The following is a 15714-nucleotide window of genomic DNA, read 5'->3' on the forward strand; positions in this document are numbered from 1 at the left end:
CCAGCCACTTTCTTCAGGACAGTCCCTGCCTCTCCTTAGCTTGAAGTTAGAGTCACCTGGGTGACAATTCCTCCAGCCTGATGCTGGTGTGCACACAAGGAATGCCAATGGCTGATCTCTGCACTCCCTTGTACACTGCAGAGCTCCCAGCAATGGGGTTGGGGTTCCCCCACAAACAGGTGGGGTATTAATAAAATCAAAAGTAATAGCCCAGGCACATACTTCAACCCACTTGAGTCCCTCTCCTGTCTGCTCCTGCAAGCCCCCTGCCTCCCCCTGCTTTCTCCACACACCTCAATTTCATTATCTCTGATCTGGAGCTGCCTATTACATGCTTTTTGCCAACATAAATATTTAATCCCGGTGCATTGCACGGAAAGGCCCTTGTGGAGTTAATACTTCAACTCATATTTCCACTTGGAAAACAATTCAGCGTATGACAGGCCAGCAGGTATGAGCCAGGGACAGAGCTGAGAGCTGGAGGTGGCCTGCAAGAGCTGGGAGCTGTGTGTGGGGTGATGCAGGTGGGCTTGACACCATGGGGTGGGCTTGACACCATGGGCTAGGCTTCATTCCATAGGGTAGGCTTCACTGGGGTAGCTCTGCTGGAGCACGGAGTAGGTGGGTTTGGATAGGCAATGGAAGAGCCATTGGGGTGTCACTGCAAGCTGCTGACTGGGGACTGTGATATGGGGGGGCACTCGAGGTGTAGCATTTTCTGGGCTTCAGGACTATTTATGATATCCCATTCTCTGGGGTGCTCTTGGCTACAATGACATGGAAAGCCTGGAGTAAAGAGTTTGCTTCACCTGCCAGTGTGGGACTAAGCAGCCACTTCATCCCACTGTGGTCCAAACAACCATAACCACAAGTGTCTTCACCAAACACCTCCAAATACAGCTGCACACTCAGAGGCTACTAAGACCAGGGTCTGGCCATGATTTTACCCAAAGACTATGGAGTAAGCCAGGGATCCTTGTCCATGTAGGATGGGTTCTCCTGCAAGAAGGGAGGTGCAATGCAGGACCAAGGCTACCACTTGTGGCAGCTGAAATGGCTTGAAATCCTTTCTCTGACATTAGTGGTGACATGTCAAAGGCCGCTGAAGAAAGTGGTTTGGTTTGAGGTGCTTTGTCTGAGAGGTTCCCCCAGCCCTCTGGTCTGGGTCTCTCCAGTATCCCCTGCCCCATGTGAGAAACAGTGCTGGGGTGTGCAGAGTCTCCTGTGTGCAGGATACATCCCCCTATTCTCTGTCACAGAAAGGCTGAAAGACTGAGATGTTGCAATGATGCAAACCAGAGAGAAATAAAACATGGTAAGTATCCCAGCCTGGTGGCAGGGCCTTCTGTTTGGGGTTGTGCAATGAGATTAGGATCTGAGGCCATTCCCATAGCTGCAGGGTTGTTAGAGATGCTCAGAAAGAAGGAGAAAATGTTCCAGACCTAGCTTAGGTTGCTGCTGCCATGTGCTGCCCTGGCAGAATTCAAGAGGAGAAGAGATGGAAGACAAGCCACAGACCCTGATTCAGGGACATGACAGCCCAGAGCTGTGGCAAGGTGCACCCAAGCCCCCCTCACTGTACTGGCTGGCTGCCCAGGTGTTTGGAAAAGCAGGTCTCTGTGACCCAGCCTTGGGCAGCCTACAATGGGGCTCCCTTCACACCCCTTCCTGCCAGGGCAGAAAGTCTCCACACCCAACTCCATCAGCTCATCCAGTGAAAACAGGACCCCACTGACCCCTCCATCCACCATCCCCTGAACAAGCAGCAACTCTGAGATCCTACTTCTTTTTTTTTCTTTTCAGAAACATTTAAATCATGACATAAGCTTTGGCTCCAAGGGTTTTCAGTGAAAGCCAGGGTATTTTCTTTCCCCTTCTCATAACAGAAACCATATTGCTGTATAATCAAATTTATCTCATTCCTGACGAGGGAAGCGAGTGTGTGTGTGTGAGGTGACCAGAAGCAATGAGGGCACTTGTGCTGGAAGCAATTGCTCTGAAGGTAGTCCAAGGAAATACCTTTGGCAGTACAAGGTGGCATGAGATTGGGGTGACCAAGCAGAGATCAAGTGGGCCGTAGCTTAGCAGGGAACGTCACCCATGGCAATTCTCACCTTGCCACATGGATGCAACCCAGAAGCTGTGCCTCGTCTTTCTCTCCCATTTTATTATGGATTTCCTCACTGTATTGGAAACCCAGCAAAGGGTGTAGCTCAGATTTCTACAGGTGGGAAAACTGAGGAAGAAGCAGCTACTTTGAAGTTACTTTTTTGAGGTCTCTCTTTTACTCTGGTGCAAATTCAGCTGAAGCCAACAGGAGCTGTGACTCTGTCTATGAAGCCTTGAAGATGATGCCTTCAAAACAGAGGCTTCTGAATTCACTGGCTGCTTTTGCAAACACAGGTTCTGCAGCAGGGACTATCTAAGCACAAATGTAACTTGAGACATGCAATGTCTCTATGAACTTGTGAAGTTGAGGTCTCGGGAATAACAACTCCCATCAGCTGGATGGGGTCTGGGCCAGACCCCACAATCAAAGACAGGATCAGCACAGAAAAGCCCAGATGCACTCAGTATCCTCAAACTAAGAAAATACAAGCAAGCTGCTTTTGCAGGGGAAAAACAATCCCCAAACCCAAGTAATAAGTTAAAGGCCATTTAACCCAAGGAATAAATTAAAGGTCATTTGAGAACTACTAGAAAGCAGACGAGTTCAGCAACCACCAGAACAGGGGCTCCATTGCCTGCACAGCTCCCTTGTGACAGACTCCCTGCAGAAAATCCCTGTTTTGCCTGTGGCCCTGAGGGGGAGAAGGGGTAGCAGAGCTGGAGAGGTCACTGTGTGCTGATAAACTCCAGTTTGGCACAACCAGGAGGTTGGTGCTTACTGATGTAATGTTCTGCGCAGCTCAGAGATTAAGAGATTTATTTATTTTTTTTAAGTACACACATGCACACAAAGTAACACAGTGTTCTCTGGGATACAAGGCTGGTGGTGAAGGACTCTATGTCCTGTTGCTGTTACAAGAAAATGATGGACTGGGATGTGCTGCTGGTGTCGTTTGGAAAAACGAAACCAAAAGAAGTTTAACTAGTTTTATGGACTTGAAGCCATATATGAGATAAATGCACATGCTGGGCTGAGCTGGAACAGATCCTGTAGGTCATGGCATCCAAACTTTTCTCAAAGAGTGTGACTGAAAAGGACAAGTAGGATTAGCTTACGACTAATTTGGATTTGCATCACTGCCAAATATCTCCAGCATTTGGAATGTGAGGTTCCATCCAGAGTCTACCTGAGCTGAGTGACCCCCTGGGCTGTGGGGATGGCTCTGGGTTTAGGTAAGACCTATGAGTGTAGGAGTGACAGAACACCTGGAAACAAGAGCAACCTGTCACATCCTTCCTCAAACACATTTATGGATAGAGCTGTGTTGTTCTTGGTCACTCCTGAAGGCTTAAACTAGCTGATTAAAGTCTTAAATTGTCTGCAGATATCAGGTTGAGTTGCCACTGGGTGCAGGGCAGCTGCCAAACTTCCTGCTCTTGGGTACCTGTGTCCCAGACTGCATGAGAAAATTAGGAAGAGACTAATTTTGTGCAGGAAGCATCACTTAATCCCCTGACCAAAATATCCATTTTCTTAACTGCTGTCCTCAAGTGCTTATATACTTATGTGAAGTTGAGCAAGGCCATCCCTCGCCCCAATAAAGAGCTTCAGGAATGTCCTACATCCCCCTTTCTCAGCTTCCTTAGTTAGGACACACCAACAAGAACATTTGCCTTCCTTCTCACCCACTTCTTCCCTACAAGATAATAAGCAGGGAATTCCTCGTGGGGTAGAAGTAGAGAGGGTTCAAACTGTGCTATAAGGACCAGTTCAACATGGCCCTCAGCTTTCCAGCCCTCAGGACAAAGGTGCTCTGTACCATGGACATCTGATGAACACAACCAGTGGCTCCAAGGCAGTGGCACAATGCAGGTTTTTCTGGATTAGATGCTTCATTAATATCAGCAGAAAGAAAGATTATCTCCTGCTGAGCCCCTGACCTCCCTGTACAGACCATGGGGCCCCCTCCATGGTAGTGATCCACACATAGCCCAGATGAGCCCAGACAGTTCCATGCTGGACTAGTTCAGCAAAAATAACCACACGCCCAAGCCAGCATTTGAGCAGCCTGGTTCTGAAAAAGCACTGAACTGCTGAGGAAGGACAAGCCTGCATTTGGAGCACAGGGCTGGGATTTAGCAAACACTTGTTCAACTCCTGACTTGCCTTGTTTGAGCTTCCGCAAGCCAAGAATGCCTGAGGAGAAACTACAGCCATACACTGCTCAGCTTAGGGAAGCTGGAGAGCATGAGGAATAGGAGAGGTGGATTCAATGAAGCAGCACAGCTCCTGTGCACACGGGGGACTCGGCCAAGGGCTGTAACAGATGTGTTTTAACCCATGCCACTGAGCTATTTGGGATCTGTCTCCAATTGCTGCAGTGCTCATTCACGTTTCTTCCTGACGAAAGACCAACAATAACAATTAGTATCATATAAGGAGCAGCACAGCAGACTGCTGCCAGCATTAACACACTCTAGAGAACCATGGGTTTCCATTCCACTTTTTATCCCAGCTATGCACAAGGCAGAGGTCACTCAGCATTAATCAGCCTTGCTCCGGGCCAGCTCCTCCAGCGTGTTCAGCTTGTGGAATTGCAGTCACTGCCTCTCTGTGCTATGATGGGTTCTCCCTACTCCACACCTCTGCCTCTTTCCTTAAGTTCACCACAGAAAAGGTTGTCAAGTGTTATCCATCATACAATGCCAGAGGCCTGGCGATGCTGGCAATGGCCCTCAGACCTCACAGAGGATGAGTCTGGCTGGGCAGGACATGGTGGGTCTTGGCTGCAGACAGGAGCCCTTGTGTTGTCTGACTGAATCTGTTTCCATCCAACATCAGTCATGGATTGTCATCCCCTAGGATGGGGTTTCCAACTTTCCAGCACCCCTGAAACACACTCTCCCAGGGCCTTTGAGCTGGTTCAGGATCACCCTGGGGGAAACCCCATCTGAGCCAGCAAAGGGAATGTAAAGTTGAGGCTCCTTCTCAGCACATGAACACACTCCAAGGAAAGGCTCTGGAAGGAATCCTGATGACTCCCATATTATTTCCAGTAAATTTTGTGCTGATTCTTGGCACAAACACTGGAAATGAATAGGCTAGGTCAGGAATGTAAATAAAGTGAAACACTGGGATTTAATCTAATCTATAATTATAGTATCTGTGTCGCAGGGAAGAGGTTGGTGTGTTTGCACTGCAGCTCCATTGAGGAGCTGGAGAGGGTTTTCACCTCCCTTTCCAAAATTTCCCTTTTTGGCTGAGGAGTACTTGGTGTCTCCTCAAGTATCTGAAATGAACATGCTGGGCTGGCAAAGCTGCTTTCAGCAGCTGAGCAGGTACAGCTTAGTGATGAGGCATCCCCAAGCACTGCTCAAGTGATTGGGTGAGGAGATGAGATGGATGAGCTGGCCTGAAGGCTCACAAAGGCTGTGGGATACACAAGGGAAGCTCATGTCTCCTTAGTGAAGAGATCAGATGGGTTTGAAGGGTGTTCTGTCCTCCAGGCTGAGTCTGACCTTTGAGATAAGTCAGCACCGTTTTTCTTGACTGGTGTTTGGTGCTTGGTCCATCACAAGAGCTTGTCACAGCATGGTGCTCCCAGGCTCCCAAACCATCAGTCTGAGTGGCATTGGCTGCTGTCTGGGCTGGCTGGTCCATGCAAGGTAAGCACTGAACAGATACACAGACATCTCTCCCTCTGCCCATTCTCCTCCAGATCCACCTGGGAGGAAGCTTGACAGTCTGTTCTGGTCTAGCTGCCCTTGGGGGACAGCAATCCCTTCTCCTGTGATGCATTTCACAAGAATATAAGACATTTTAAGAACTTCAACCAAACTTGACAGTCTTCAAGGACCATCCTCAGTATCCCTGTGTGCATGCACATGAGTGCATTTCCATGACTGCAGCACAGATTCCCATAGATGTGGATCCATGTGTGACAGGCCAGTGAGAGTGTCCCCACGTGTACACAAGCCTAAGGAGCACATGAGTCTTTGCTGACACAGTCTACCTTCCCTTGGGAAACTCTCTGTGCAGGGACAGGGCATCTCAACTCCAACATGCTACAGCAAGAGGAAGAAAAGGCTGACAGGAATCATATTTTCATCAGACTGGAATTACAAAGGACAAAGAAATTAGTTCTCCTTTTGTTAGTTTACGTTTTGGAATTACAGAAGTCTCAAAAGCAGAGGAATCAATCAAACTTTGTTTATTTGTTTGCTTGTACAGCATTTTTTGGGATTGTTTTCATACTCCAGCCTGGCTTTGATCTCAGGCTGGTAATACTCCAAACAAATGGTCCACAGCAGAGTGTAATTGCTGTAGGTACCACAGAAGAAAAGGGATGTGGTGTCCAACACATTTACAGAGCAGAAGAGATTTCCATAATCTCACAGTCCCCTTGCTTGTTTTACATGATACCCTCAGACTACTGCACAAGCAAGTAACTTGTTTTTGAAGACCTCTTATGCTGCAGACTGTGTGCTCACCTCATAGCCTAGACAACAGTACAGGGCCCTGCGAGTGGCTATAATCAGGATTATATCCAGCCTGGAGCTCTACAAGATAGCTATTTTTCCACAGAAACAAATGAAACGAGCAGAAGAAATTCAATTTAAGAAATGACCCCATGCCCGTGTTTGTGTTGTTGTTCCATCTGTGCGGGTGCAGAGAAGCATCAGCCTCACATTTCACTGCTCTGGCTTTCTTCACGCTGTGTTGCAACTGTGTGGACATCTGAGCAGGAATATTTAATGTGGGTGCCTGTATATTTGAGAATGCTCAGTAAACACGTGCTGGTAAGGTCCCAGGTTGGAGCAAACGTGTGTGTTGGATATGCAGCACCCACGGCACATGTGCAAACACGTGGAGCAGGGGGTTATCAGTCCACACTGCTGTGCTGGGGCAGGCAGCAGCAGGCACCGAGTAGGGTGGGCTGTAGTGTGCCTACATGCACTGGTTTTGGATGCCCAGGAGTGTGGGTCCAAGCCCCAGAGGTGCCAACATGGACATGAGTCCATCCATATGTGCTTACATTTGCATAGCCATGGGAATGGAGTGTCATGCCCTGCTGAGCATTAGCTGTGGGAAGGAGCCAACACTGTGCATCATCCCAGGGCCTGTCCCCACAGAAGATGAGCTCCAAAGCTCCCTGGTGCCAGGGGACTGCTGCCTGCTGGCTGCCTGCAGCCACAGCTCCCCACAAAAGCTACTGTCCCTAGCCCAAAGGCACCCACAGAGCAGGAGCTGCCCACAGTCACCCCCAGGACACGGGGCATTGCTGGCTCTGCTTATCCCCTCCATGGAAATGAGCCTCATCACTGGGAAGCAGAAGCCTGGCTTTAGCCACAGGAATGACAAAACCCTGGACAAAGCCCTCCATCTTCCACCCAAGGCTCTCCCAGCCCTTTGCAGACATCAGGAATTAGATCACAGAGCCCCTTAAGTGATGGGTGAGCGCAATTATCACTGCTTGGCAGATGGGGAAGATGATTTGGCAGCCTGGGCTGCCCAAGAGCCAGACCTGCTGGCTCCCAGCTCAGTGTGCTCACCGTGGCAGCAGCCTCCATGAAACCCAGCAGCTCTTCCCTCTCCCAGTGCCCCTGGCAGTCGGGAGCCAACCGGCTGAGAGCTCACAACTGGCCAGTTTTATGGGCGCTGGGTTATTAACGAGCTCTGCGGTCGCTCCAGCCTCTCCCTGGCACCTTTTCAGGGCAGCCCAGTTCCCAGAGATATTAATAATTATATTTATGCATTATAGATATTTAACAAGAAAACAGTTGCAATTATTAAATGGCAAGAGGTACCACTCGGAGCCCGCTCCTGGAGACAGCCCTGCTCCAGGGATGCGCAATAAAGGCTTCAGAGGCTGTCAACATACTTAACTGGGGGGTGGTGGAGTGGGAGGCAAAGGGAAAGTATTAATCAAGGTCTTAAAAAGTTCTCGCTGACAGACTATTTGCCAGCTCTTGCTTTAAATGCTTTTGTGGTCCCATAAAAAGTTTCATTACTCACTACAAAATGTGTTTTAATTATTGCAGTCACTCTGACATTAAGCCCTGGGTGTTTCTCTCTTGCTTACTCTGTCTCTCCTCTGTCTCCTTGCCTTTTTTCTCTATTTTTCCTCTCTTATTGCTCTGCATCCTGATATTCCTCTCAAGAAAGAGGATCCCCTGGCTAATGAGCCACATTGGAAAGCCCAGACCTCCTCCCAACAATACTGAAGGAGAAGTTCCTGACATTTTCCCTTTGCTTTGGAAACTAATTATTCCACGGGACTCAAACAGAAAATCCAACCCCATGTGCTCAGAGAGTATCTCAGAAGAGTCAAGTGCACAACTGCCACCAGCATAGGCATGGTCAGTCACCCCTGCCAAAATAACTGAGTGGTGGGCAGAGGGATTTGGTCTCTCTGATCTGCTATATGTGTCCTACTAATAGAAAAAGCAACTTATAGACGCATCTGTCACACTTTTGACATCTATTTCAGCCCACCAGGCACTTGGCAACTTGCTCCAATCTTACCACATCAGCTCAGTTCTTCCATGCGAGACAAACCTTTCCACCAGGCATGGACCTGCAAGCCCAGAATACTGAAACTGGGAGTTATTCTCAAGTCTCCCACTGATTCCCAGTGCCTCCAATGCTTTATTGACACACACTAGTTTTCCATTTCACCATCTGAGTGTAACACTCAAAGCAATGGGAAGAGTCTCAACATTTGCCCAGTGTCTGGTGTTATGCAGTGCTGACCGAAAAAGTCAATAAAAATTAAATAACAGCACTGGACAACTTTCCTTGTCCCCAGCACCTCCCCACATGCTTTTCCTTACTTGTACAGACCATCTGGTTCCAGGCACTTGAAAATGACTGAATAGAGGCTGGTTTCAGGGACATCTCCATGGCTCCGACCTGCTGCCACACAGGATGTCGCAAGGCCAGAAAGCAAATCATCTGCAAAGCTCAAGGATTCTCCTGGAGAGCAAAGAGATGAGCAAGACCAAAACATTAGTACAGGTGCAAAACCACTGCTGATCATTTAAAAATCACTGCATGAACATCTCTACACAGCACAGGCAATCAACAAACTCTACCTGGCTGTGGCTATGGATGTCCCAAGTCTATATGGAGAATGTCACCTATGGACAAAGAAAGTAGGAGATGCACCTGGGCCATGACAAGGACCCATTGCAGGAATCCAGGCCATGGCCAAGTCACTGCTTGGACAGCAGTGGGTGCACTCACAGCACACAGAGGGAACATATGGGCTCACTGAAGACAGTGGAGGCAGAACCACCACCCAAGGAAGGGCTCCAGGTCCCCGAAAGAGCTGGAAGCCTGGCTGAACAAGGCTCTTCTGCCCTTGCTGCACATTCAGCTCTGAAACGGGGCATAGCCTTTTCCAAAAACCACCTGTGACAGCAAAACGTGTTTCTGCTATGTTAGATTAGTAGGAAAAGAAATGTTTTTAGAGCTTGGTTGGAACTGTTCTTAATGTGCTGGATTTTTTTTTTTTTTTAATTCAGTGACAGTCAGTAACTTTGCATTCCCTTTCTTGTGCACACTGCCAGCTCCTGGAGCTCTGACTGAAGCTCCTTCAGCTATGCTGAAGAACACTTGGTTCTTTATAAGCATTCGAAGAAACCTACTAATTAAAAGTACTGAAAAAACCCTTTCTTTTTGGTCTTCTGGTTTATAAAGCTTATTAAACACTTAGATCATGACCCAGCTGAAACTGAAAACGCTCCATTTATTAAGCTTTTTGGGCATGACTATCCACTGCTGTGCAACCTGTCTCCTCGCAGTGGGCAGGCTGTCTATCTGTTAGAGCTCATTGCATTTAATTCCCATTTCACACCGGTGTAACTGAAAGCCCAAGGTAACATGGAGTGAAAAAAAGGACAGAGCAGCTGTCCTGGTTGTGCACCCATTCCCAGTGAGGGAATTGGATAAAGGGCTGCAGCAGCTGATAGAGTTATGCTGGTGTAAGCAAACCTGGGCCCAGATTGCTGTGCTGGGTACCTTGTGTGTGTGGAAATGTCAAGACATCGCAGCAGAGGAAGGAGGAGAATTCCCTTCTCAGCACTTTACTTTTCTAAAAGCAAAAGTGACTAAGGACTACTGAAACATAGCAAAAGTCCAGGTTCTTGGTACAGACTGTAAGGAACAACCCATTGGTGTAACCAGCCCAGAATGTCCCACTGTGAGGCTGGATTAGCCAGGTAGAATAAAAAATCCCCTTGTCCCCAGCCCCCCAAACCGCATTTGCGTCTTGTCTCAAAATACACAACTCAGTAACAAATGTCCCCCTTGGCTAGAGAAAAGAGCAGCAATAAATTCTTTTCGTCCCTGAAGGAATCCAAGCCTTAATTATTCATTTTAATGCTCCCAGCATGACTTGTTCTTTCCAAACTTTTTCAGGCAGTTCTGTCACTCTGTAGCTCAACCCAGCTCCCGGCCCCAGGTCCATATCAAATCTCAAGTGAACTCAACGGGCAGGTTGGGTTGGCAGTGATAAAATCCCTGCTTGGAAGTCATGAGTGCTGCCCAGCCTTGAGCAAGTCCCTCAGCTCTGGGTTTATGGTTTAAGCAAACAAACAAACCCCTATTGCTCGTTTCCAGCTTGCACTTCCATCCCTTTTCCTACAATGCCGGTCTAGATTGGGGAACTCCCTGTCACCAGAAGTCATTGGGAACAGACATTGGCGTGACTTACAAACATGATGAATCACAAACACTTAACAAAGAAGGAACAGACTGTTGTTGATATAGAGCAAAAGGTTTTAAGGCTCTTCAGACCTCAAGCAATCTCCCTTTGGACCAGGAAGAACCTTCACAGAGGTTCATCTAGCTGTGGGATCTCACACCTTCCTCCAGAACACTCGGTTGGGAAGCAGCTGATGAGGAGTAGGAAAGAAAACAGCTGGACAGAGAGACTGTGATGAGAGCAGGGCAAGACTGAGGGGTGATTGGGACTGGCAGTCCCTGTGTAGAAGCATCAGCCAGGACATCTGTGCCAGGGTGCAGAGGAGATGGGATGGGCTGAGGGTGGAACCAGACTTGCAGGAGACTGGAAAAGAGATGGAAAATGTCATGTGCCACTGAATCAAAGCATGTATTAAGGCCAGGTTGGACAGACTTGGAGCAACCTGGATTAGTGGAAGGTGTCCCTGCCCACATCAGGGGAGTTAGAACAATATGATCTTTAGGGTCCCTTCCAACACAAACTATTCTATGATTCTATGATTAAAATTGCACAGCTAAGTCTCTTGAAGGCAGGCACTAAGTGCTCTGAGTGCTCATCTTCCATCGTCTTTCCAGGTACTGCTGAGGGAACAGACTGACTGTGAGCACTGCCCTGACATACAGAAGCAGCTGCCTCCCATGATGGTCTGGTTTGCCAGGGATCAGACCTGCCTAGATGTGGAGTGCCCTTCTGTCCCCCCGCACAGGAGGAAATGAAGCTTGCATGTCTGACAGCAGTATCTCAACTTGGGTTGAGCCAAAATCTTTTAAATAAAAACCACAAACCAAGAGGGTGCTTTGCACTCAATCCTGAGCCTCTGGGGAACTCTCCCCTCTCATTGGCCCTGCTATAATAAAACAAAAGCAAAGACGTTGTTATGAAGACAGCAAAATAGGTGCAAAGGTTCTGAAACCTCAGCCTGAAGGCTGGGAGTTTTTCTGCACCTGTATAAGGAGCAGTGAGATTGCTGGTGGTGCCAGACTGCATGGACCATGGAGCAAAGATGGGGAAGGGACACCCCAGGGACTATCCAGAGCTGTCAATCTGCAGCCAACACAGGGAGCTGCCATCCTGCACTCTCCCCAGGGCAAAGCAGAGCACGTGGTGATTGTTTTTGTTCATCTTCCACAAGAGAAGTCAGAGTCTGTTCAGTCCACAGTGCACTGAGAGCAGCTGGAATGAAATTTCCTAAGCCTTCTCTAGGAGCAGAAAACAAGTTATTCTCTAGACTTAGACTGGGACCCTGTAGTGGAATGGAACTAAGGCAACAGCTGCTTTTAGTGGAATGGTGAGACAATAATCATGAAATCATTGCATTGGAAGGGACCTTAAAGCTTATCTTGTTCCACCCCCTACAATGGGCAGGGACATCTTCCAGTAGACCAGGTTGCTCCAAGCCCTGTCCAACCTGCCTTTGAACACTTGGACCACTTGGTCCATATGATTGACCATTAACCAGGAAAAGTGATCTTGGGATGTTGTGTCAGTAAAAGAGCACTGATCCAACTCCACAAGGCTATAGTGAGAGCTCAGGGCAGTGTTGTGCTTAAGACCAAGGCACAGGGAAAGGAGGAGAGAAAGAACAAAAAGCCCAAATTTCCCAAACAAACAGGAAAAAAAGGCCAAACAGAGACACAAAAACTGTGAATACATCAAAAGGGTAGGAACTCAGATGGAAAAGAAATAGGCCAATGGAGGGTAATGTCAGGAGGGAGCAAAATGGAAATTAATAAATGGTCTAATCCTGAGAAGGGCAAATAACCCAACTATCTTTTAAGAAGGAGCTTGATCACTTTATAAAAGGGATTATATGGATGAGTAGCTTGTGATGGAAAGCACAGGGGCTTCTCTTTTCCACCTGGATTTGTGTTCTCACACACCCCACCAGCAAATATAAAGAAGGATTTCAGCCTCCCCAAGCAGTCCCGAAGCACAAACCTTCTAGATTGCCATAGTATCTCTGCTCGAGTTATTAAATTTCAGAAAGAATCCAAAGGTTCTCTGCAGAGTAAATGATAGCTAAGTAGATCATCTCTGTGGAGTAGGAGATATTTTATTGACCAGACAGCCATCTGTGTCCTTCATTAATAGTAATAAATAATTGATGTCACACTAAATAAAGCAATAAGCTGTTACAGATATCAAGGACAACTGCCTAGCTCCTCTGAGGATGCCTCACCTGTGTTCACTTTTGGGTAGTAAAAAACCCAGAGCAGAGCTCAACATCACTAGGAAAAGTGCTGTGCACAGAGCAAAATATGCTACTTGCTGCACACTGATTACAGATTACAAGGCAGTTGTGCTCAGTGACTGCATGCTCACACTCCCAACTGCAAGCACTCTCTTCCCCCTCATTTCCATTCTCCTGTTATCCCAGGACTGGGTTGCCCCAAACCACCCAATTCCTCAGGCAGCTTTTGAAAATCCATCTCTGCTCTGCTAAGGACTGTTGGGAAGATGCAGGTGGCATTTTCCTTGCCTTTCCAGTGCAATCCCTTGCTAGTGCCTCGTCCTCATCCACAGACACAGCTGTGAGGTTTGGAAAAATCTTCTTTTTTTGGTTTTCTAAACATCTTGTACACTGACTGGTGGTGTGGCTCTCCCTAACACAGGGGGAAATAACACCACACTTGGAGCTTGCAGAGGAGTGAGCCCCATTTTGGGAAGCTTTGCAAACTTCTCCTGGCCACACCAGCTCTGGCCAGGGATCAACCCATCAACAACACTCTGGAATACCCACCTGGGAACTCAACTCCATGACTGGTTTGGAGAAGGAGAAGGAGGACACCCCTGGCTCAGCTGCCTGTCTGCAAGGCCGAGCTGGCAACCTGCTCTTGAGCGAGGCACATTTCTCGTGGCAGGAGGCTCAGATGGGCAAGAATGAGGACTGAGGAATGAAAAGGGATGGGAGCAGGCTCAGACTGCTTGCTCACAGCATCCAGCAGCCTCAGCCTGCCTCAGTCCTTCCACTGTGTCCCGTGCCAGCGCCCAGCAGTTGCGGACGGCAGCCTGGATGAATCACCTATCAACCATCCCACCGAAGACAACACGAGTTACGGCGCTGAGTTCAACCAGACTAAACAAGAGAGCAAGGCCAGGAGCCTCCAGGAGGTTTGAGGAGAAAAGGAAGCTCTGGGACCCTCACAGGCATTCCCACACCTTCAGCCCATGTCCCTGTGCCAAGAGCAGCACTGAGAAAACCCAGGCACTGCAAACCAAAGTGGAAATTAAGACAAGAGGAGACCTCCCTGCTGCCATTCACCTTCAAGATTCCTAGAAAGAGCACAAAGGGGAAAGTAGGAAGGCACCAATGTCTCTGCCTTGAGAGCTTCTTTGCTGGGCTGCATGAAACTGCAGCATTACCAGGAACTTTCTTCTGATTGTGGTTTCTCTCCCTGTCTTTCTCCCTTTTGCTTTTTTTCAACCTGTTTTCAATTTGCTCTTGTGGCATCTCTGACTGTGACCTCATTCTGGTACTTAAGGGAAAAAAACAAAAAGAAAAAAGAAGAGAGAGTGTCCTTTAAAAGAGAAATGAAAGAAATCGTATTTTATTTAGTTTGGTTGGTTTTGAAGCTTTAGCAGAAGAAAGATTAACCTTTTCTGCCTAACTTAATGAAAACAAGGAGAAAGGCTGTATGGATAAATAAATATCTGTGTGGGTATGGAACAGGCACGATCGTGTTACAGCCCCGGTGGAGCTGTAATGGGGAACAGGCGCGTTCCTGCGCAGCAGCTCCCAATTCCCGATCCATTTTCAAGGAAAGAAAAACAGAGTAGAATGTCAGAGGCCCGAGTGGGCATAAATGAGGGAGCCCAGGGAAGGCAGATGGGGCCCAGTGAGGACCTCCATCCCCAGCAGTGACCTCCAGAGCAATGCCAGCAAACCAGATGGAAAAAGAGACCTTACTCCACTTTCTCTTGCCAGGTTTTGGATCCTGAAGTGAGGAGACAAATGGCATTCTCAGCTCTCCAAGTCTGTCACCTTTTGGGGGTCTTTGTCCCACCCTCCTCTTCCTCCAGAGCTCTGCCTCCAAGGAGGGGAGGTTCAGATGAGGGCTGGGAGCAGAAGGCTTGAACCGGGTTTTTGGATGAATATATGGAGAGCACAGGTTTGCAGGGTGGTTCCTCCACAATGGGGTTGTACCTGGGTTTAATGTGCTTTGGATCAGGCACTTGGTGGGGGAAGGCAATGAAAGGTGGTTGGTTTGTCTTGGAGATGATGGGCTGATTTAAATTAGTGTAACATAACTTCAGGCGACAGAGCTGTTCCGATTTACATCAGCAGATGGTCTGTCTCGCTGCCTAGATCATTAAAAGCAAACCATCCCTACTGATCCTGGTGGAATGATGTCAAAACCTCCTTCCCTACATGGCTTGCCAGATTATAAAAGAAATAAAAAAAGGCCTAGTTATTCCTAAAAGTCTTCTGCCCACATTCTGGGAGCATCCATGCATGCCAGCCACTCATGTTAGATGGGAGTCTGAGCCCCATGCCCCAAAACCCTGTAGACTCAGAAATAACTTCCTTGCCGTGGCTTTTCACAAAGACACATCCATCAGGAATCCATCTGGCTGGGCACAGGTTGTCTACACTGAGGCAGAAAAGCCAGGGATTATGCTGTGCAACTTTGGGCACAGATTTGGCCTCATTTGCCAGGTTGAAATTGTTCTCTGAACAACTTCACCTTGCCCAAGTTATGAATTTTGGGGGAATTTGCATTCTATATCTGTATGCTACTAGACATATTAATAATTATGAAGAGCTCTCCTCTGGGATTTCATTTCCTCTGGGCCTCCATCTCCTTTGGGTTTACATCAGCAGAGGAACTGGTGATGGAAAAAGGCATTTGTGGATGGC

General features: G+C 48.0%; 1 protein-coding gene across 1 annotated transcript in view; it reads right to left on the bottom strand.

The window, feature by feature from the left end:
• ASTN2 (astrotactin 2) overlaps nt 1-15714 on the bottom strand; it is a 314921-nt gene that overhangs the window by 20618 nt on the left and 278589 nt on the right. The window contains exon 20 of the mRNA XM_071574082.1: nt 8944-9085. Within this exon, the coding sequence (XP_071430183.1) occupies nt 8944-9085 (142 nt within the window). The remainder of the gene's footprint in view (nt 1-8943; nt 9086-15714) is intronic.

The sequence above is a fragment of the Pithys albifrons genome, chromosome 20 (assembly GCF_047495875.1).
Source record: "Pithys albifrons albifrons isolate INPA30051 chromosome 20, PitAlb_v1, whole genome shotgun sequence".
NCBI lineage: Eukaryota > Metazoa > Chordata > Aves > Passeriformes > Thamnophilidae > Pithys > Pithys albifrons.